We start from the raw sequence: 23074 nt of genomic DNA on the forward strand, positions 1-23074 counted from the left end.
CTACCAGGATAGGAAATTCTCTGACTTTCTCCATCCCTCCCTCCCTCCCTCCCTCCCTCCCTCCCTCCCTCCCTCCCTCCCTCCCTCCCTCCCTCCCTCCCTCCCTCCCTCCCTCCCTCCCACTTCATTAAATATTGCTTTGGATGTATGAGACTTACTGTGATCTTATTCCAGCTGACATAGCATGTACTCTACTACTACTACTACTACTATGTCGGAGCTAAGTCCGATCTACGCCAGAAAACCCCCTCCATATATCCCTGTCCCGCATCAGGGTTCGCAGTTCCTCTTTAGAGTTTGTCCCAACTTCCTTCAGTAACATAGACAAGTAGCTTTGTCTTGGTCGGCCTTGCTGTGCTCTACCGTGCGTAGGTTCCCATAAGACTAAATCACTGGCAAGTAGCTCAGGATGTCGGATGCAGTGTCCCGCCATTTTTAATCTCCTGCTTCGTAACTTGTTTGACAGCCTTGGGAGGCTACCATACAAAGTTATATTGCTGACCTTGTCCTTCCATGAGATACCCAGCACCATACGCAACATCTTTGTGTATGTCCCGTCCAAACTTTTCTCTTGAGCCTTTGTCAGTGTCCAGGTTTCTGATCCGTAGAGCAGTACTGATTCACAAGCCGCTATGAACAATCTAATCTTTAGGCTCTTTGAGAGTTTGGATTTCCAGATATCCTTCAGTCTATGTAGGGCACCCCACGCTTTTCCCTTTCTAACCCTTATCTCCCTATCTGTGCTCTCAATCCAGGAGCCTAAGTAGATGAAATCATCTACATTTTCTATGGCTTCCCCGGATCGACTTTGTAGGTCGCTAGATCGATCCTCCATATTCAGTGTCATGACCTTGGTCTTGCCTTCGTTTATGTGTAGTCCCACGCTTGCTGCCGCCGATTCTACTCTGAGCAGGAACTCGTTAGCCTTGTCCATGTCCTCAGATATAAGTGCTATATCATCTGCAAAGTCCACATCGGTGATGATCTTGGGCCCCACTCTTCTGCTTTTTCTACGTTCGAGGGTGAGTCCAAGTCGCTCCGCATCATCGCCTATGGCTTGCCTCATACAGTAGTCGATGACTATTGCAAAGATGTAAGGTGCTAAGGTATCACCCTGTAACACACCTGCAAGTATCTCGAACAATTCAGTTTCTCCGTCTGGAGTTAGGACTTTGGCCATTGTCTTCTCGTACATGAGCCGTATAAGCTGCACGATTTTGACTGGAATGCCGTAAGCTTCTAGACTCTTTAACTTTAATGATTCGAGTTCTCAAGTACCTAGATCGTTTAAATTGCCGTTTTAAATCTTAATCACCAGTTAATTGCTACCAATAAACATTAATCATTAAATTTGCGGCTAATAGCCATTAGCGCTTTTATTTTGGTACCGTACCCTGGATGGTATATGGATATTTACTGGTAGTCGGCGAGCTGTAAGTGTATACTTATAGTGATATTAATTAAATTTTGACGACTGAAAGTCAATAGTCAGATATTGTTTTTTTAATTTTTATACATAAGCTTTTTATCGCATGTTATTTCTGATTTTTACCTTAATGATCTTGGATCGAACAGTTGTTGCTAGCTTGGGTTCAGCTGAAAGGTCTGTTACTATAAGTATAATTACGTTGGCTATTACTAATCGTAACAATAGAAGGTAAGGAATGTCGTACAAGCAACCACAAACCACAATTAATATTATAATAGTCCTATAATTACTAAGTAAGTAACTGTAAGTATATAATTACCCATTAATCATGCAGTCAGTCACTGACTGTCAGAGTTAAACTGAGCTTGCTGATCTCGACACCAAAGTTAAAGTTAAACTGTTAAGAAACCATTTGAATTAGCCCCAGTGTTGAGACGTGAGCGTATCATATTCACAGTAAAAATCAGTTCGTGTCATAAAACAAAACTAAAAGCGATTAATTACAGATTGCCTGAAACATTATAAAACATTATATTAATGATATGGGTTTTCGTAATCATAATCATATACAGCAAGACACCAGCGTTGAAATCAGTGACCCGAAAATGGAGCCCAAAGTCCATCTTCAAATTTTTAAAATTCAAAAAAAGCAACATACCTCGAGAAATTGACGTTGTCACTCATATAATGTATAAATGAGTCAAGAAAATGGTTGAAGAAAATCTCATAAATACGTTTGAAATTAAACATTTGACAAGTCTGTTTACAATTTAGTTGTCCTGTTTAGTTTTCCTGATTCTGTTTAAAACTAAATAATCCGGATGGGGGGGGGGGAGCGGGGGCGGATAGCATTAATAATAATATGAAGCCATTTTAAAACGGTTCGTATTTCACATAAAATTAGTAATAGTATTACGAAATTAAGTTAAAATGTCCTGCCCTCAACAATCACAGTGACGAAAAGTAAGTCATAAGCGCTAAAAACACCAATTCCACCGCAACTAACAACAAAACGTTTTTCTCGCTCATTTCATATGGAGTCTTGTTGCCGGTGAGTGGTGTGTTCTCGTTCATGGTGTAGGAGTTGCAGGAGATCAGATCATCTGTACTTCCAGTGCCTGCTGTCTCCGTGGCCCTCCAGTCTGCTCTCTCTATCTCCTCTTCCAGGGAGAGAGTGGATATCTTGACTGCCCCAGAAATAGTGTTCAGCACAGCAAAGACCACGAAAGAGAGAAGGATCCCAGTGGGTCCGAGGTTTGTGTAAAACACAAAAACTGCTATCAGGGGGGTGGCTATGCAGTAGCAGATCAATGCCAGAGAGATGGCAATGAACCTCTGTCTGCCGAAGGAGATGAGTATTCCACGTGCGAGGACGGTCTGCAGGTTGTCGAAGGGCATTAGTACGAGGAATACCCAGATGCAGGAGGTGAACTTGTCGATAACGTCCGGGCTGGAGGTGAATAGTTCTGCCAGCGGATGCCGGAGGAAGTAGAAGAAGAGGGAGGCTATGATGGCGAAGAAGAGGGTGTTGAAGATGGAAAGCTTCATGTAGCTGCGAATTTCTGATTTTTTCCTCTCCGCCAGAGCGTTTCCTGAGCGTTATCGCGTGTTATTTGAGTCCAAACAAGAAATATCATAGTTGGTCAGTTCGTACAAAAGTCGTAAAAAATTCGTACAGTTCGGCACCTTTTTTCAGTTCGGGATTAGTTCGGGAAAAATTCGCCTCATAAATTTTCGAAAAGCTAATTCCAAAAATCTTATAATTTGAAATATGAGGGGTTTACGTTTTGGGTTTTGACCAATGATACAAATTGTATAACTGAAGTATTAGTAAGCATGAAAATCACTTCTCAACTTTATTAAGGAAATCAATGCACATGCAATAAGTCACATCAACTTTGCTATCAGTATCACCTAAACTTGTAGTGTCCGACTCAGAAACCTGATTTAACAGTTTGAGGTTTGAATTTTTCGGACTGAAGTGATTAAAAAACAATTTTTTTTTTCCTTAAAATTCGGTAAAAATTCCTCGACAGCTTTTTTAAATTCGTACAGTTCGGCACCTTTTAAAAGTTCGTACAGTGCGTACTGACCAACTATGATAAATATGAGTGTAAAAATGTTAAAAATTATTCATCTAAGAATGTTGTTAAATATATGAGTCGTTAAAATATGAGTCGCGATCAAATTATATCAGAATAACGCGTTCTTTATTTTTATGAACCACCAATTGAAATTCCAAGTCTACACGCTATTAACTATCAAGCGAATTTAAATACAATCTAGAAGGTCGGTGGTCAACTTTTCCGATAACCATGAAGGTTATTTTAGGGGAAGTAGCCTAGCCTAGCCTATAAAAATAATTCTGTGTTTTAACTTTAGTTAAGTGATTCATCAAGTCTAACTAACCTATAAGGATTGTAGTTGCAGTAGATATTCCAACTGGGATGGTGTAGAAACATTGCACAAATTGGAAAAGCACAACGACTGTTGCTAATACCGCTTGACCATCGAACTGACTCAGGAATGTAGCAATCTCGAACATTCCCATCTCCACGAACAAATTCGCTGCTCCTGCGCAAGATCAGGATGTTATAGGTAACAGAAATAACTTCACACACATCGACTTAAACGTCTTTATAGCGTGTTTCTTGGGAATGGACTTAGAGATAAACATTTGAGGTAATTAATCAGGCAACATTCTTAAGAACGTACTTAAATATATAATATTGGAGGTAATAAATCAGGTTGAGGTAATGAATAAAAAGTTTACCTGACAAGCCGAGTTTCAATGATTCTTCCCAGTTCTTGCAGACCGCTGAAGAGTATCCACACCAAGCGAGCTCCTTCCTCTTAAACCAGCAGTAGATGAGCAGTAAGATCAGGGTTATCTGTGGGTTTTGTAGCGTTTATTATTATTCTCAATCACGTGGTCAGAAAGTAACACAGTTTTCAGTATGAAAATATTGAAAAAGTTCGAATAAAACTAAAAAAGTCAGGATAAGAATTTACGCACAAAATTGGTTGAAGTAGAAAAACTGAAAAATAAAAAGTTGGTATTACCACCCGTGTAAGAAGAGCAGCAAGAGCGAGGCCGACCAGCCCGAAGTGCAGATATTTAACCAACACCAGGTTCCACATAACATGAAGCACAATCATCGCCAGGGAGATCACATACACCTCCATGATATACCTCTGAACTGTCAGGAACTTGGATATCAGCGAGACGATGAAGTCGAGAAGGGGAACCAGGAATACCATCCTCATGTACGCGACGGTGATTTCTAGATTGTTCATGAAGAGGTGGTCACTGTTCCGGGAGTTTGCTCCAGGTACGTGAACGTACGGGATGGTGACGTTGGCGTACGAGGCTATCTTGTGGACCACGATGTTGCTGATGTTAGGTGAGAAGTCCCGCTGATGGAGGTCCGCCACGGTATCCGTCTCTGAGGGCAGCAACATGACCAGGTGGGTGCTGTTCAAGTAAAGCCCAGGATGAAGATGTACACAACGAACCCCTGCAGTCCTATCTTCAGCGTTACAGTTCCCAGGTGGTACTTCTTATCCGAGCTGGCGTAAACTTGGGGCCCAAACGTGTCCAGCGCTGATGTGAACCCCCAGAGTACACTCCACAGCAGCACGTTGTACATGGTGTTTCCTAACCCTACCCCCGCCAGCATGGCGGGACCTAGGTGACCTGCGAATATGAGGGTGATGAAGGCCAGGCCTACTTGGATCGTGGCCAGGAGCCAGGTCGGAATCCCATACATCAGGAGCTCTTTCTGCTTCGCCATCATGCTGTTTTTTAGACACCCCTGAGCTGTGCAGGAACCCATTTTTGACACCTGTGATAAAGTGACGATTTCAAACACTGTAGTCAACACCACCACCACCGACCTTATATATAACAACAAATTGCAATCTTTAAAATTCTAGAAAACCCCCCATATATATCCATCACAAGGTAATAACTATGCAATTGAGCAATCGCACCGGGTCAGCCGTGACACGATGCTCATGCATGCATGTTGTTCTGATGTTGCACACATGTTGATATGATACCAAACCTTTGAAGGCGGCTAAACTGAGGAGGAAAACTAATCAAAACGTCATTACAGGGCAAATAACCGTGGTCCGGGGAAGAAAGGGGTGATTAATTGAAATAGACAGCTGTGGATCCGGAGACAGCTGCCAAATCATCCAGAGTAATGAACCGAATTCTGGGAGCGGAATACTAGAGTTGCTGGCGTGGCCCAGGAGTAGGCAATATGTTGCCGTTACATGGAGCAGGATAGAATTATAAAATTATAAGGATTACAAGTCCCTGATCCCGGGCCCACGTGCACATACTCATAGTCATACTGCGATTGTAATTGCAGGCTCGTGTGTTATCAGGCCGCCCTATTCTATAAGTACAACGATCTGCTTAATGAAAAGTTCGAAAATTAGAATGGACTCGTTCCTAAATTACGTTATAGCGATATTACGCAATCTCTGTTAGATTATCTCACTATAATATTAATTGCGAAATGTTGATCTTGCAACTGGGAGGACCCAAACACGAAGAGGAGACAAGTTATGAACTTTCTTGGGAATATAGCAACACGGTCGAGGTAACCATAATTTATTAGGAGTAAGTGGAGACAATCGGTATTGCTTATCAATTATCTTTTATTAACAGGCAATAAATGAATTTTAATGACAGAGCAGATATTATGGCTGACTGCTTCGCCCCTGCGAACACTTCCTCTAGCTATGTATCTGATCATTTATATTATAATGACTCACCCAGGCTTATAAAAGTTGTATTATTCGCAATGACTGGTAACGTCTAAGTCTAACATAAATTTTATCCATTTGTCTTTATTGAAATGTATTTAAAGATTACGTTTTTAAATCGGCTGCTGTGAGATAATAAGTCAAGTACAAATAATACCCCAGTTAAAAATAAACGAAGTAGAAATATGTGAAAATTAACAACTAATTGAACGAAAATGCACTTTTACACTAGGTACTACTACTTAACTAGGAAAACAGCACCGCCGGCAATATCTTGGCAATATCAACATTTTGTGGAACTCCCCCATTTTACGTCGAGATTATGAGATATTGTAGACATTAGACATGCTGGTTTTTTTGGTGGTTTTCCAGTTTGGGTTGGTCTTACAAGAATCAAAATACAGACCTGTCTCTCTTTGCTGCTCCTTCTCAAAAACACGCGAAAAGCTGCATTGTATCAACGGATTTTTGTTGTTGATAAAAATTAATCGTTATTCGAACATTGATAAAAATTCTGATCTGGACGATATTGTGAGCATTGAGTATGCTTTTTTAGATGCACAAAAGGCGCTTTTACAAACACAATTCAAAAGCTTTTGATCTCTTGGAACGCAATGGGGGTATGGGGTAAAAAGAGGTAGAACACTATATATACTACTATGGAATGTGGAGAACAGTCTTATACTGGTATGAATCTTACCTCAGTGGACTTAAACGTATTGTTTCTATAAAAATATACGGATAAGATCCTTAGGCCGATTGAATATTCAATATTATATTATCCTCTCCTTTACTTTATGCAGTAAAATGTCTCTATAGTCTATACCGGGGTCCTGGATCCTCGGGGAAACTAGAAATGTATGGTACATTTTGATTTAATGGCCGAATGTGCACGAACTGTGTCGTATTATGATGGAATACAGCTACTAGCTAAATATTTACTCACATCGTCACCAAACGCGGGGTTAGCTCAAATAAATCACATTTCTTGCACGACCTGACCAAAAACTAATTGAACAATTTTTGGGGAAAAGAATATCCCCGGTATATAGAGGTACCCAGTATAGAGAGTTTTAACTGTATACAGTAGTGATGGCAGTATCCAAGAAGCCTGACTACTAAAGGTAAACATTAGCAGAATAACTTTTGTGTTAGGGCTGGAGAAAGTGTTAAATTCAGGGTCCGTAAAGTCTACCCTAACCCTTTCCTCGCCCTTAACCCTTACTAGTGTAACCCTAAAGATTGTCTGTCCTAATTTCAAATCTTATTAGCATAACACAACAACAATACTTTTATCTAGTTCACAAATCCCAACATAGCAAACATTTTGGCACCCCATGGCCATCTACATTCTACATATTCAGGAATCTTTCACATAATACGTAACCAACCTAGGAGGGGTAGAATAATTTGTATAATTTCTACACAGTAGCTCTGTGTGAAACTAAAATTAAAGGTGGTTACGGAGGGGAGAAGGAGTCCAACAAGAATTTCGCCGCGGTTACACCACGCACGATTAATTTTTCCTGCTTAAACCGTTAATATTTGCCACAAAAAGTTAATTTTATCGATTAATAAAAATTGGATATTGGATTATTTTGTTGTTAAAAAGTTGCAATATTTTCATCGTAATTTGTCATTGCGCGCGTGCAGGATTGCATGTAATCGAATATTTAGTACGCCGCGCACAAATTTTGGGCTAATTTAATTTGAACGGCATCGTTTGACAATTGAAATTCGCGTTGGATACTGCAATTAACTAACACATGCCGAGCGTCGCGCGCAGCATAACAGACGCTTCCTATACTCATAATTATAGGGGAGTGGTCTATATTGCGAAGGAGCATACTTTTGTCGACATCGCAGGACCGTCGGGCCACCTCATATATCCAAACCCGATTACTTATTCCCTACGATCTTTTTGCCTTCGGCAAGAGCAGGGAAAAAATCTGGCTGACTTTATATATTTGAGCACCCCTAAACCATTCCCTCAACTTTAAATATTTTGTACGGCATCGCGTGGACCCCCCCCCCCCCCTCTTCCATCAGCTCCCCGTCTGACAAACACCAGCTTTCCTCAGAAGAAGGATTAGAATAGCCGACTTTGAATATTTACCGAAGGTTCGTTCCCAAGAAGTGGGCCTACACATTAATATATTTGGTGATACCCAGACTTCTCTCTGTAATCATAGGGACTTAAACTTGAGATATTTATGTGATCGTGGGGATGAGTCTGGGTATCAATGAAATTGCAAGTGTGTTGCGACACTTCTTGAGAAGATACTTTAAGTTTAAGTTAATAACTTATGATAATGATGTTGTCAACTTGCAGGATCTCTGATCGCACTGCACGGAAATTACTGTCTCGAACTCAAATAATTATGCAGTTATTAAGGGAAATAACTAGAACTTAGATTAAGAAACGGAAATGCCATTGGTACCGACAGGAACGTGACGTATTTAAAGATCAAATTTAAAGATCACATTAAAATCCGTCAAAAACTGTTAATAGATTGCCCTTCTAAGGAATAAGAATCAAAATATTTAGTATATAAATAAAACGTTAATGAGTTTAAAGTACCTTACGAGACATATTTATATGGTACGAAATTTGGGGATTTTTGGAAAAAATCCCCATATTTTCGTACTACCAAAATTGTGGCCGCCATTTCAAAATCCCACACATTAATTTTTATGTATTTGGCTTAAATAGGGCTAATTTGAGGTGAATTTGTCAAATAAGTTGTTTTACGTGTTTTGTGAGACAAGGATACGCATTTCTCAGGTAAATAGAAAGTTACCTTAAAGTACTTAGTATAAAAATTTCTGGTTTTTCAGTGTTACGTGAAAAACGTGCGTCAGATTCAAAATTATCTCACATATAATTTTATATAGACTTCTATAACAACGACTAGTTTCACACTAGAAAAACATTAAATACAAAATAGAATAATGAAGACATGCAATTTTCACCCTTATGGAATAACTTGAACAGCTAAACATTGTTGTTAAACAAATGGATCCTGCTCCGAAAATTTTGATTTCTCTGAAATAATTTAGCGTGAAAATGCGACAATTTAATTTGGGGTACGAAATTTGGGGATTTCTGAAAAAAATCCCCGTATTTTCGTTCCCCCATAATTCCGATCCCCAGAATTATGATCCACAGAATTATAATATACATAAATATGTCTTGTAAGGTATGGTATATTGGTATACCATGAAAACATTGAACTGTGGGCATGAAGGTTATCATTAAATTATTACGAAAATTATATAGATACCCACTTTGGCATTTCGTCAGAATTATGTACAATTATTTACAGATACAAATTTTTGAGAAGTATAGAACCATTTAAGAGTAAAAGGACAACAGGTTGGTCATGATAGTGTTAAAAGTAAGAGAGGCATACAGTTCTGCACTTCTTTTAATCAAGTTTAAATAAAAAATATCAATCAATCCAATTCCAAATCAAATTCATGAAAAACAAAATCGCTGTTAACATATGATCTGTCTAAAACTTCTGGGTATACAACATTATCCGTTATCCCAATGTCCAACGACAAAACTCTGGGGGTGTCCTTCTCCCCAACCCTGCTTTGCGCCACATAGTATTGACCATGGGAGAAGAATGGCCGGCCCAAGAAGATCCCAACCTTTTTCAACGTTTGTCTTGTTGGACGTGATCGCAAAACAGGGTCTTAAAGGGAATTGTCGGCGAGTCATGTCAAAGGGAAACGTTCCATAAGTTGGGTTTATAGGGATGTGTAGGATGAAAACTTTGTTACCCTTGTGAGATCCTCCGGCAACTACGGCTTCTATGATGTTGTCATGCAATACAGACAGTAACGATGTATTTGGTGCCGTTACAATGACCTTGTTGAGGCTGCAGGTTCCGTAGAAGCATAACAGGGCAGCCGACTTTCACTTTCAACTGGTGGGGTGGCATTCCACTTGGTGACAGAGTGTTCAGGTACTTTTGTGGAATGTCAAAGCTGTCTTCGGAGCTCACTTTGTCGTTGGACTTGTAGAGTCTCTTTTTGCCCGGAAACTTCGCCATGACTTTGTTGTTATTCAAGTCAACAGTTTTGGTCGTTGGGCAGATCAGGCTTCTACTTGCAGTCCAGCTGTAATCTATGTACTGAGTTTCAAGGTCTTCAAACACCCAGTTTATCAGAGCATCTAAGTCACCCTTGAAAATCAACTTTTCCGGGATGAATACCCTGAACTGGCCACCTAACCTTGAGGATGGATTGGAAGCAGACCGTCACCGCAAGATAAAAGATAATCAGTAAATTCTTTGTCCTCGCTGTTCTTGTAAATAGATAATTGATATTGGTTTTTATACTTATTTGTATTGTTAATTTGTGCAGATAATATTGTCTTAATAACGAATGGTGTCAAGAGACTGAAATAATTATTACCTATTCAATTCGCGTTTTTGACACCACTTGGGGATCCAAATTTGGGCACTCAAATTCTTATTCCATGGCAAATTTTTTATTTTTTCATGCTGATTTGAAAAGCATTAAAGCATTTGACCCTGTCAAAAAAGTTTCAGTTGTATATCTTTTACGGTTTTTGCGGAAAGTCGCGTTAAAGTTGATGCCGTGGTGTCAGTAAAATGGTAGGGATAAACAAATATATCGTCTCGCTTTATATATACTATAAGATGATGTTGTCAACTTGTAGGATCTCTGATCGCACTGCACGGAAATTACTGTCTTGAACTCAAATAATTATGCAGTTATTTAAGGGAAATAACTAGAACTTAGATTAAGAAACCCCCAAAATTCAATAATTATTTCTCTTCCCAACAACATAATCATTGAAATTTGTCTAAAGCTTTGGGCCATTTGTTATATTCTACGAAATACTATGAAGTGGAAAGTATGTGAAAGATCAAGGAATAATAATTATGAATTCAAAATATTTACTTTAAGCTGGGATTAGGGATTGAGACCAGAACGCTTTTCCGCAAAATAAATTTGATATGTAAAACTGATACACAACAACAAAATATTGGCTAGCAACGGACATTTGATTTAAACTCTGACTGATAAGATGGTCAGATAAGTAGGAACTGGACAATGTGGTCATCAGTCAGTATAATCAATAATAATCTGGTTCCAGGCACAAAGGCTGACTCAATACCGGAACTTGCTCAGATCAGACATATTATGAAATATTGGCCATTCTATATTTCCTTCAAATCAGAGAAATTTGAATTTTATCCCCATAAATTTGTAATTAATTATTTCCTAGGTATGTGTCTGCGTCACGAAGTACGAATGGATGTTTGTTAAAAACCTTGTTTTCAAACTGTATATCAACAAACAAAATTTGTCAAGCTATGGTGGTGTTACACTTACAGTCTGGAATATCACCTAAAAATAAAAAGAATCTTCTGATTTAAGCCAGAAGATCGCAAAATGCAGTTACCAAGGTCCAGGATCTTAAAGTTAAGTGTCACTGAACATGCCTGGTATTATAACGGTGACCCAAATGTTCGAGTAAGTGATAAGCCTCATGATATTGATAAGAAAGGACAATGAAAAGTCCTCATCACCATTAGCGCCCTCAGGTATACTGATGACACCAACAAATTGGAATATCCCCGGACCGATGGCTTCACCATTAAAGTGGCAGCATCATCCACTCTATCAACCAATACCACAATACTTTCGCTTGTGAGAGCTGTGTGCGATAACTGTGGGCACGTGTGCAGCAACCCCAGAACGTAGAAAGGGCTAAGTAGCTCCACAAGATTGGAGCGAAGACACTTTGTTTTATAATATCTGACGGACACTTAGACTATAGCTAGAGGCTAACGCAGACTCGATCACGTACTGCAGTAAATAGTAAATACCGTCGGGCGACTGCATTACATACCGTAGATTGGGGTAAAATCGCCGTGTCGGGGAAATTCGCCACTATTTTTCAAATATTCATTTTACCGTTTTGAATTGTTAGGAGGTCGAGTTTTTGTATAGTATTGTGTTGAACAAATGGTTATAAAGGTATTCCTATTCAAAAATAAACGTTTACTATGTTAATTAAACTCAGGCAACATGAAATATTGCTATAAAGTGGCTAAAATTTCCTGCTTGCATATTTCCCATATTATACAATTATATCCTTAATCAATTCTGTGTGACATCATTAGCATAGCCATATGTCCTGTTCATTTAAGGGCAAATTTAGTTAGCCATGATGCACACAACTGATATTATAAAGTTTTCAAATTTGTGTGTGGCAAAGTTACCCTCTTCTGATCCCATCTGTTCGGCGAAGTTTGGCGCGAAATTCGCGCGCGGCTGGCAAAGTCACGCACGTGTATTGGCGAAGTTCGACTACATTTCTACTTCATCCCGGCGATGTTACCCGCAGCATGGCGATGTTACCCCGGCGACCAAATTGCCCATTGTAACACGCAGGCTAGAGCTAGATAAGTAAAATTGGCAGGTATATCAAGGAAATATAATTGAGTTTCGAGTGGTATGGTGCTTAGCACCGAATATGGTATAGTTTCAGAATGGCGAAGTTACCCCATATTGCAGGATAACTTCGCCCTGATTTCAGTGGCACCAATCTAGCTGACTATTTATGCCTGGCTGATGTGGTTCATACGAAAACATTTGCTTTACCAACCCTGTTCATATGAGCTATAAACTTTATCAAGTACTCGTGTCGTATTTTCTAAATAACATGAAATAGCTGTAAAACATGGCGAAGTTCCCCCATTCTACGGTACAAAAATACTTTGTACGGGATGGATACAGGAATTGACTAAAATAAGAACTAATTAACACGAGCTGATTGTTGAAAACCTACTTACTACATCATTGATAATATAGTAACGTGGTCGATCTATTCAACCACTTCAGTATAATTTGCCAAATTATCGTCAAATAATAGAGCAAATTGAATATGAGTTTATTGACTACTACACCATTAGGCACTAATGGTGACCAAATCCAATGGCATTATCCTAAATTGATACAGTGTGATCAAATGAAGTAGGACCTGACAAAAACTTTGATAATGCAGGACAGCAAGATACTGCCCATGATGTGAGTATCTGAACATGTCTTGCAGATAAGTTAGAGCCAATCCTAGCAAGGACCTATCAGATAGTAGTAAGATTTTGAATGCAATAATTTTCTTTGTATCCAGCCAGTGAAGATTGATCAGGTCATCCTCGAGATGGTCGTGTTAATTTAGTGGAACAACACATTTACGGTCCTGGAGTTGAAAAGCATTACTTGAATTGAAATTTCATCCAGCAGGATTAACTCCATTGAACTGGAGAGTGAACCGCGGTCAGATGGCTCATAAAGAAACACGTGAACTTTAACCACCTGCACTGTCGGTTATTGTTTGGAATAAATCTTAAGTTTCCCTTGAAGAGGTATAGTCAGACTAAATAAATGGTGGAAACATTTAAGGATTTATTAGTTCATGAGCCTGTGTTTGTTCCTAGACCTTATAACACCAACTGGTGAGTAAATAAGTGAAGCACGCACGTGCAGCTCCACTGTCCTTTTTGATTTTTCTGTAACGTTCGGCATTTTGTTCAATTTTAATCAGGGTTTAACTGTATTCGGTTGAGAAAATTAGCTAATAGCGACCATTTAACTAACAATGATTGGTCCTCTTCTTGTTAATTTAAACAGACAATTTATAATTAAACAATTAGGGTTCAAGTTCAAATAACAAACGTATTTATAAATGATCAGTATTCACTATTCAGTAATCTTAAACCAGGATCATGTTTTTGCAACTCCTAACAGCCCTGCTAGCCCTCCATTGCACCACTATATTGGCTTCAGAGGGATCCTTAACAAAGGCACTGCAGTTCGGTACCACACTTGAGGACTACGTAAAGTTTTCACCTGACATGAGCCATGTCAAAGACTCCCTAACGGTGTGTCCATGGGTAAAGAAACAGCTGGCTAGTGCCCGCAGATCCTGGTTTAGCTACAAAACGTCCAGACATGACAGTTTCGAGATTCTAATATCATATGCTGAAACGTCAACAATCTGGCAAGTGCTGTTACAGTACCCCTCAACACGTGGACTCATCAATGTCAAAGTTGGTCAACAAGCACTGGGACAATGAAGACCTACTATAATGGTACTCTTAGGAGATAATATTAATTGAGTATGCATGCCATCTAGCCCTTCACGTTTTACGAACATTAATCTGAGGTTGAAGATGTGATTTCCATGCTGATTTGATAAGCTTAAACAACATCGACAACTTTGCTTACTTTGTCATATTTACCATCGACGGTATTCAGCTTTTAATTTCAACATTTTTGTGATTCTAGCTAAACGTAATTAACAAAATTAAAATTGAGACATGTTTTGTGATAGGATACCAGGCTTGATTCATGACTTGATCTCGATAACGATAGCACCAGATGATAGTTATGAAATATAAACATGGACAATGTTGAGTACTAATTAATTCAATTTCATATCAGCCTTATGCGACAGATCCTGCTAGAGTGAGGCTAGTTTAACTTATGACTTTAATTTAAACGCTGGCGTGGCAACAATAATCCGAACCAGTTAGCCTAATTTAACGGTACTCAAAGTAAAGCAGATACAAACCGATATTAGCAGTATAAGAAATATCACTTCTTATCCGACGGAGTAGTTTAATGAGTCGATTAAACGATCTTATCTTGAATTATCGGTAGTTATGATCGATTATGACAATGTCATTTTGATTTAGCTATGTTTATATTAATGATTATGTTGCTATTTGCATTATATGGCGTACAATTTTCGACATTATAATTTGGGTTGTCATCGTTGTTAGTGTTAGTATTAGTTGTTAGAATCAACTATTTCGTGTTAGCCGTTCTAGGAACTGACCGGTCTGGGGTTTTGGCTGCTGGACCGGAAACGGCCGGATATCAATATACTTACCGAGTTTTCAAAACCTACTCTCAAAATAATTTTTCTAGTATCAACAATTTTTCTAGTCCTTTCTCTGATAAGAAAGGACAATGAAAAGTCCTCATCATGATGAGGACTTTTCGTTGTCCTTTCTTAGCGCCATTAGCGCCCTCAGGTATACTGATGACACCAACAAATTGGAATATTCCCGGTCTTGACCATTAAAGTGGCAGCATCGTCCACTCTATCAACCAATAGCACAATACTTTCGCTTGTGAGAGCTGTGTGCGATAACTGTGGGCACGTGTGCAGCAACCCCAGAACGTAGAAAGGGCTAAGTAGCTCCACAAGATTGGAGCGAAGACACTTTGTTTTATAATATCTGACGGACACTTAGACTATAGCTAGAGGCTAACGCAGACTCGATCACGTACTGCAGTAAATACCGTCGGGCGACTGCATTACATACAAAAATACTTTGTACGGGATGGATACAGGAATTGACTAAAATAAGAACTAATTAACACGAGCTGATTGTTGAAAACCTACTTACTACATCATTGATCATTTAGTAACGTGGTCGATCTATTCAACCACTTCAGTATAATTTGCCAAATTATCGTCAAATAATAGAGCAAATTGAATATGAGTTTATTGACTACTACACCATTAGGCACTAATGGTGACCAAATACAATGGCATTATCCTAAATTGATACAGTGCGATCAAATGGAGTAGGACCTGACAAAAACTTTGTTAATGCAGGACAGCAAGATACTAGTACTACATATGTCATCATAGTTGTTGAGTGCCATAAATGGATCTACCAAAATAGGTTTCTCATTTGACCAAACAAATAGTTGTTACTGTAGATAGTTTCCGACAAAAAGAGTGCTGCGGCCCACCCGCTCACATTGTCACTTGTTAGACTCTGCCACAGCCAAGCGACTAATAGTGAGTAGGACCTGAATATACCAGGTAACTCTTACTCTTAGTAGGTTATATTTGTCACGTGTAGGAACTGACCCAGAGGCACCATATAAGATAAGTGCGATGGATGCGAAATTGTTCTATCAGATTTGTGCAATTGGTATTTGGTACTGCTATGATTAGGGTCAAACATTTCTCATGACGTTACATCAAAAACATCGGAAAAAAGTAATACTAATGAAAAAAACGTATAGAACAATTTTTAAACAAATTATTTGCTGAAGTATCTTCCCAGAAGCTTAAGCTTCCTGCATGGAGAGTGGAGCAGAAGTAAATTTTAGCAAACTGGAGCAGCTCTATAAGTTTAAAATGCTGAACTCTCGTGTCTCAAAATTCCCTCTTTTTTACTTTGTTTCCAAACATATGCTACGTATATATACGTGGCATATGTTTGGAAACTAATAATGGCTAAAGCAATCTAATCTACTTAGAGGCTCTCAAAATCATCAATTAATTTGAATTATCAAGATGTTTAAATGTCAGCTCTTTATCATTGGAATTACGGACATCGACCGGAATTCCCATCAGCCTTAACACCCGGTTCTGGTCCGGCAAAATCCTTGTGAACAGTGAATTTATGGTAGCTTGTAATCTGTCAGCGAATGTTAAACACCCGTTTATATCAGATTTTTTTTGTAACACAAAGAAAGGAGTCAAAGCAGGTACCCAGACCAATGACAAAACAATGGTTTATTTATGAGCATTGCAAGCAGATGGTTCCTGTTTCATTGTGGCAAGCAAACTTGTTGCTAACTCCCCTTATACCAAGGTTCAAAACAAAGGCCGTTATGCCATTGAAAAAATATGAACATTATCCTCGCCACGAGCTTGAAAGAGATTGGAGATGGGTTTTAGGCTTTATTTTCAGAATAATCTCTAAATCAGATCTCGACTCATGATATCGGGGTTTTGTGTCCAATCCCTGATTCCACAATCAGATCGTGTGGTCTCGAAAAAAGGACTAGACAAATTGTTGATACTAGAAATATTATTTTGAGAGTAGATTTTGAAAATCCGGAAAGTATATTGATATCCGGCCGTTTCCGGTCCAGCAGCATAAACCCCAGACCGGTCAGTTCCTAGAACAGCTAACATGAAATAGTTAATTCTAACAACTAATACTAACACTAACAACGATGACAACCCAAATTATAATGTCGAAAATTGTACGCCATATAATGCAAATAGCAACATAATCATTAATATAAACATAGCTAAATCAAAATGACAATGTCATAATCGATCATAACTACCGATAATTCTAGATAAGATCGTTTAATCGACTCATTTAACTACTCCGTCGGATAAGAAGTGATATTTCTCATACCGCTAATATCGGTTTGTATCTGCTTTACTTTGAGTGCCGTTAAATTAGGCTAACTGGTTCGGATTATTGTTGCCACGCCTGTGTTTAAATTAAAGTCATAAGTTAAACTAGCCTCACTCTAGCACGATCTGTCTCATAAGGCTGATATGAAATTGAATTAATTAGTACTCAACATTGTCCATGTTTATATTTCATAACTATCATCTTAATCAAGTATCTGACTGAAAAGCCGCACAATGTTTTGAGTATACGAGGTTTGTGATGTTATTTGGGTTTATTGGGGTCTATAGATCAAAAAAAATTTGGGTAGACAAAAAGTTATGTGTCCACCAGGTCTGTGGCCACGCCCTTTTATATGATCGTGGGAAAATCTTACCTTTTCCTAATATAAATTCATATTTGCTCAATCAAAGCAAGTAGGGTATCAAACCTAATGTTTTTTGACCCAAGAAATCGATTGGTGACATCTATTTGACTTTCAGACCTTTCCCAGATAAGATAACCACGCCCATATTTACAATTGAGCGTCAAAATTCCCAAAAATGTAAGCAATTTTTTTGGGCAAGTTGGGTGTTGAGACCTATGTTTTTTGACCCAAGAAATTGATTGGTGATATCTATTTGACTTTCAGACCACTCTCAGATAAGATAACCACGCCCATATTTACAATCGAGCGCCAAGAATTCTCAAATACTCATGGATCTGAAGACATTCCCGTCTATATAACTTCCGCCCCGGGGTTTGAGACTTGGAATAGCTCAAGTGACCAATCAGAAACAATTTTGACCTGGGAAGAAATTGTAGCTATGGTGCAGTTTTGCGCAATTGACCACGCCCTTTTTTGGCACTTTTGCGACTTTATAATCAAAATAACTCCGCTTCTAATTGGAATTAAAAGCTAAACTTGGCTTTAAAGTTGTTCAGAATCACAGGGGGGTAGAACATAATTTTAAAGTCACTAGACATCAGTTGTTGAGTTATATGACCACACCTTTTTTTCTCTCGCGAGTCATCATTTGCACACTAAATACCAGATATCTCGGCTTCTGATTGAGCTAGGTGCTTATCCGGGGCATTAACATGTTCAAAATCATCAGTTTAAGTAGGGTAGAGCATAATTTCAAAATCCTCAAAGATCAGGTTGTTGAGGTATTAGGCCACAACCTATTTTTACGCTCTCGCCAATAGCAATTATAGCAATTAAAATCAATATAACTCTGCTTTTGAAGAGTTCGAAGCCAAGAGTCGACCGAGTCCTCGGCTTCGGTTTTACCGAGGAATAGCGATTTTTCCTCGGCCTCGGTCAGGAGGACAATTCCTCGGTTTGCCTTGGCCTCGGTTAAAAATTAAGTTGCTAATCCTCGGCCTCGGGGAAATTTTGAAGATTTTAAGGGTCGACCGAGTCCTCGGCCTCGGTTTTACCGAGGAATAGCGATTTTTCTCGGCCTCGGTCAGGAGGACAATTACTCGGTTTTTTCTCGTTCCTGGCCTCGGTCGCAAATCCTGCCCTCGGTCTACCCTTGTTCGAAGCTGAATTTGCCTATTATGTTCAGAAGTATCACATTGAGTAGTGATTTCAAAGTCCTCTGGTATCAGGTTGCTGAGTCAATAGACCATAACCTTTACGCGACCAAGACAAAGCTACTAGTCTATATTACTGAAGGAAGTTGGGACAAACTCCAAAGAGGAACTGCCAACCCTGATGCGGGACAGGGATATATGAAGGGGGTTATCTGGCGTAGATCGGACTTAGTTCCGACATAGTACTTAGTAGTAGTAGTATAAGTTAAAGTAGTTTACGCATTCGTGATAACTGCATTTCATAGTGAAATACTAAGATATCTCCGCTTCTGGTGGGAGTTGAGTGTTAATCTTGGACATCAAAAAGATCAAAGCTTCGCATTGAATAGAGTACTCAGACATCACGTAGAACCATGATCTAGCCTCTACTCCCCTTACTGCTATAACTCTAAATATCTTCATGCCCAGGCTAAGCACCGACCTCCAATTAGAAGCCGAGATACCTTTCAATGAGTGTTGTAATTGTTGCAAGTAATTGCTTTGAAACCCAACTTAATGTGATAATTCTGACCATTTTGCTGCCCGAGTTTAGCTCCTAACTCCAATCAGAAGCTAAGTAATTTTAATTTTAAGCGCTGCAATTGCTACTCGCAAGAGCGTAAAATATAGGGTTTGGCCAAAAAAACTCAGCAACCTGATGTTTGAGGACTTTTAAATTACCATTTTTCTGCTCGAGTTTAGCTCTTTACTCCAATCAGAAGCCGATATATTTTGTATTAAGTGTGTCAATTGCTACTCGCGATAGCGTAAGAATAGGGTGTGGCCTAATACCTCAACAACCTGATGTCTGAGGACTTTGAAACCAAGTTCTACCCCACTCCATATGATAATTCTGACCATTTTGCTGCCCGAGTTTAGTTCCTAACTTCAATCAGAAGCTGAGTAATTTTAATTTTAAGCGCCGCAATTGCTACTTGCAAGAGCGTAAAAAGGGTGGGCGACAATTGACCCCCCGACAATTGACCCCCGACAATAATTTAATACAATTAACCCTGACCCTGACCCGGACCCTGACCCTGACCCTGACCCTGACCATGACCCTGACCCTGACCCTGACCCTGACCCTGACCCTGACCCTGACCCTGACCCTGACCCTGACCCTGACCCTGACCCTGACCCTGACCCTGACCCTGACCCTGACCCTGACCCTGACCCTGACCCTGACCCTGACCCTGACCCTGACCCTGACCCTGACCCTGACCCTGACCCTGACCCAGGACCCTAACCCTAACCCTGACCCTGACCCAGGACCCTAACCATAACCCTAACCCAGGACTCTGACCCTGACCCTGACCCTGACCCTAACCCGATCAATTGACCCCAGTGTAATTACATGGGGGTCAATTGTCGGGGGGTCAATTGTCGTAGATTTCGCGACAATTGACCCCAGTGTAATTACATAGGGGTCAATTGTCGGGGGGTCAATTGTCGGGGGGTCAATTGTCGGTGGTCAATTGTCTTACTAAACCCTAGATTTCGCGACAATTGACCCCAATGTAATTACATAGGGGGTCAACTGTCGGGGGGTCAATTGTCAGGGGGGTCAATTGGCGGGGTACCCGTAAAAATAGGTTTTGGCCAAAAAAATCAACAACCTGATCTTTGAGGATTTTAGCTCAAGCACCTAGCTCAATCAGAAGCCGAGATATCTGGTATTTAGTGTGCAAATGATGACTCGCGAGAGAAAAAAAAGGTGTGGTCATATAACTCAACAACCTGATGTCTAGTGACTTTAAAATTATGCTCTACCCCCTGTGATTCTGAACAACTTTAAAGCCAAGTTTAGCTTTTAATTCCAATTAGAAGCGGAGTTATTTTGATTTTAAAGTCGCAAAAGTGCCAAAAAAGGGCGTGGTCAATTGCGCAAAACTGCACCATAGCCACAATTTCTACCCAGGCCAAAAATGTTTCTGATGGGTCACTCGAGCTATTCCAAGCCTCAAACCCAGGGGCGGAAGTTATATAGACGGGAATGTCTTCAGATCCATGAGTATTTGGGAATTCTTGGCGCTCGATTATAAATATGGGCGTGGTTATCTTATCTGGGAGTGGTCTGAAAGTCAAATAGATATCACCAATCAATTTCTTGGGTCAAAAAACATAGGTCTCAACACCCAACTTGCCCACAAAAATTGCTTACATTTTTGGGAATTTTGACGCTCAATTGTAAATATGGGCGTGGTTATCTTATCTGGGAATGGTCTGAAAGTCAAATAGATGTCACCAATCGATTTCTTGGGTCAAAAAACATTAGGTTTGATACCCTACTTGCTTTGATTGAGCAAATATGAATTTATATTAGGAAAAGGTAAGATTTTCCCACGATCATATAAAAGGGCGTGGCCACAGACCTGGTGGACACATAACTTTTTGTCTACCCAAATTTTTTTTGATCTATAGACCCCAATAAACCCAAATAACATCACAAACCTCGTATACTCAAAACATTGTGCGGCTTTTCAGTCAGATACAGGATTATCTGGTGCTATCGTTATCCAGATCAAGTCATGAATCAAGCCTGGTATCCTATTACAAAACATGTCTCAATTTTATTAATTACGTTTAGCTAGAATCACAAAGATGTTGAAGTTAAAAGCTGAATACCGCCGATGGTAAATATAACAAAGTTAGCAAAGTTTACGATGTTGTTTAAGCTTTTCAAATCAGCCCGGAAATTACATCTTCAACCTCAGATTAATCTTCGTAAAATGTGAATGGCCAGATGGCATGCATACTTAATTAATATTATCAAATGAACTTGAGCACGTACAATCGAATTTTGTTTATATAGTGAGACGTGAGTTATTTCAAACATGTGCTTCAAGTGGAAATATTCCAGGACAACAAAAGACAACAAATCAGCAAGTGTAACATCTCTTTAAAAAAAGGTAGTTGGAAAAACCAGTATCATAGCGGGTGAATCTTGGCAAATGAATATCATGTCAAGCTGGATCGTGATTCCTCAACAGATTGAAATTTAGTCATTTTAGCCACTTTAGGTTCTACTCATGTTAGCTTATATTTGTTTAATTATTTATATACACATAACCGTACAATGTATTACTGTTAGAATATTTTATTACAAAGTTATAATATTGAATATTCTGCCGACTATACCCCAGTCATCCTGCCCACCTGATTGTAAAATTCTAAAAATATAAACATTTTGAATTGCCAGGAATCTCACTATCAGTGAAAAAATAAATAACCTTATATACATATTATGAGACAAGAGAAACGCAATCTTAGGACGCGAGGAGGATTAGGACCCCTCGTACTGCATTAAATCAATTCCCTCTGTAACGTTTTCAATATGAAATATGAATAAATGTAATAGATTTGTACTGTTTTATTTAGTTTAAAACGCTATTGAATAATCCAACCTGAGAGTACCTAAAGGCTGCAAATTTAGCGAATTGTTCACTTTAATTGCGTTTCCCTCTCCATAGGTTTGCCGCACATTACAAAGTTTCAGTGTTTAGGCACTAGGCAGGAGTCGCACTATTTGCAAAATATTACCCCACCCTCATGTTGCCTCTGTTTCGTATCATTCTCGAAAAATTAAAAATGTTGGTATCAGTGGCCTGTGGTAACACATTAAATATTGTTGAAGACTTATTCATATTGTCTTGAAGAACATTTAAAACATTCTTTGGTGGAGCAATGCTCTACCTAACAGAACTTGTAATCAGCTTTTGGAACAAGTTGCCATCTTTTGCTAGACATTTATAGTTTGTTATCAATTTGAATGGCTAAGAGAAAGGGAATATTATATATCTTCCTAAATGTAATATTTTCAGATCCTAAGAACATTATTTTGTTTTTATGACGTAGGCTGTGAAATGTTTGCAGCTCTGATAATGTAGGAATGAGGACAACTGCTTTTTGAAATGGTGATGATGTTTATATCAATATTATTGATCTATTCGGATTCAGAAATGCCGAAGAGTATTTGATATCTGGTAACAAAAATCTTTACAATACCGTCAAATAGTTCATGTTATACAAGTTGTTGTTATACAAGTATAAGATAGAAGTTAGAACCATGGAAGGACCA

At 39.1% G+C, this 23074-nt stretch overlaps 1 protein-coding gene across 1 annotated transcript; it reads right to left on the reverse strand.

The window, feature by feature from the left end:
* Positions 1–1900: 1900 nt before the first annotated feature.
* Positions 1901–5276, reverse strand: LOC134816738 (multidrug and toxin extrusion protein 1-like). Its single transcript, XM_063825721.1, has 4 exons — positions 4493–5276; positions 4203–4320; positions 3839–4003; positions 1901–3021 (listed from the first exon to the last, which is right to left on the reverse strand). Exons 1-4 carry the CDS (start codon positions 4889–4891, stop codon positions 2378–2380), a joined length of 1326 nt encoding a protein of 441 aa, XP_063681791.1. The 5' UTR covers positions 4892–5276; the 3' UTR covers positions 1901–2377.
* Between the last annotated feature and the right edge of the window lie 17798 nt (positions 5277–23074).

This window comes from Bolinopsis microptera, chromosome 6 (assembly GCF_026151205.1).
Source record: "Bolinopsis microptera isolate Bmic1 chromosome 6, MBARI_Bmic_1.0, whole genome shotgun sequence".
NCBI lineage: Eukaryota > Metazoa > Ctenophora > Tentaculata > Lobata > Bolinopsidae > Bolinopsis > Bolinopsis microptera.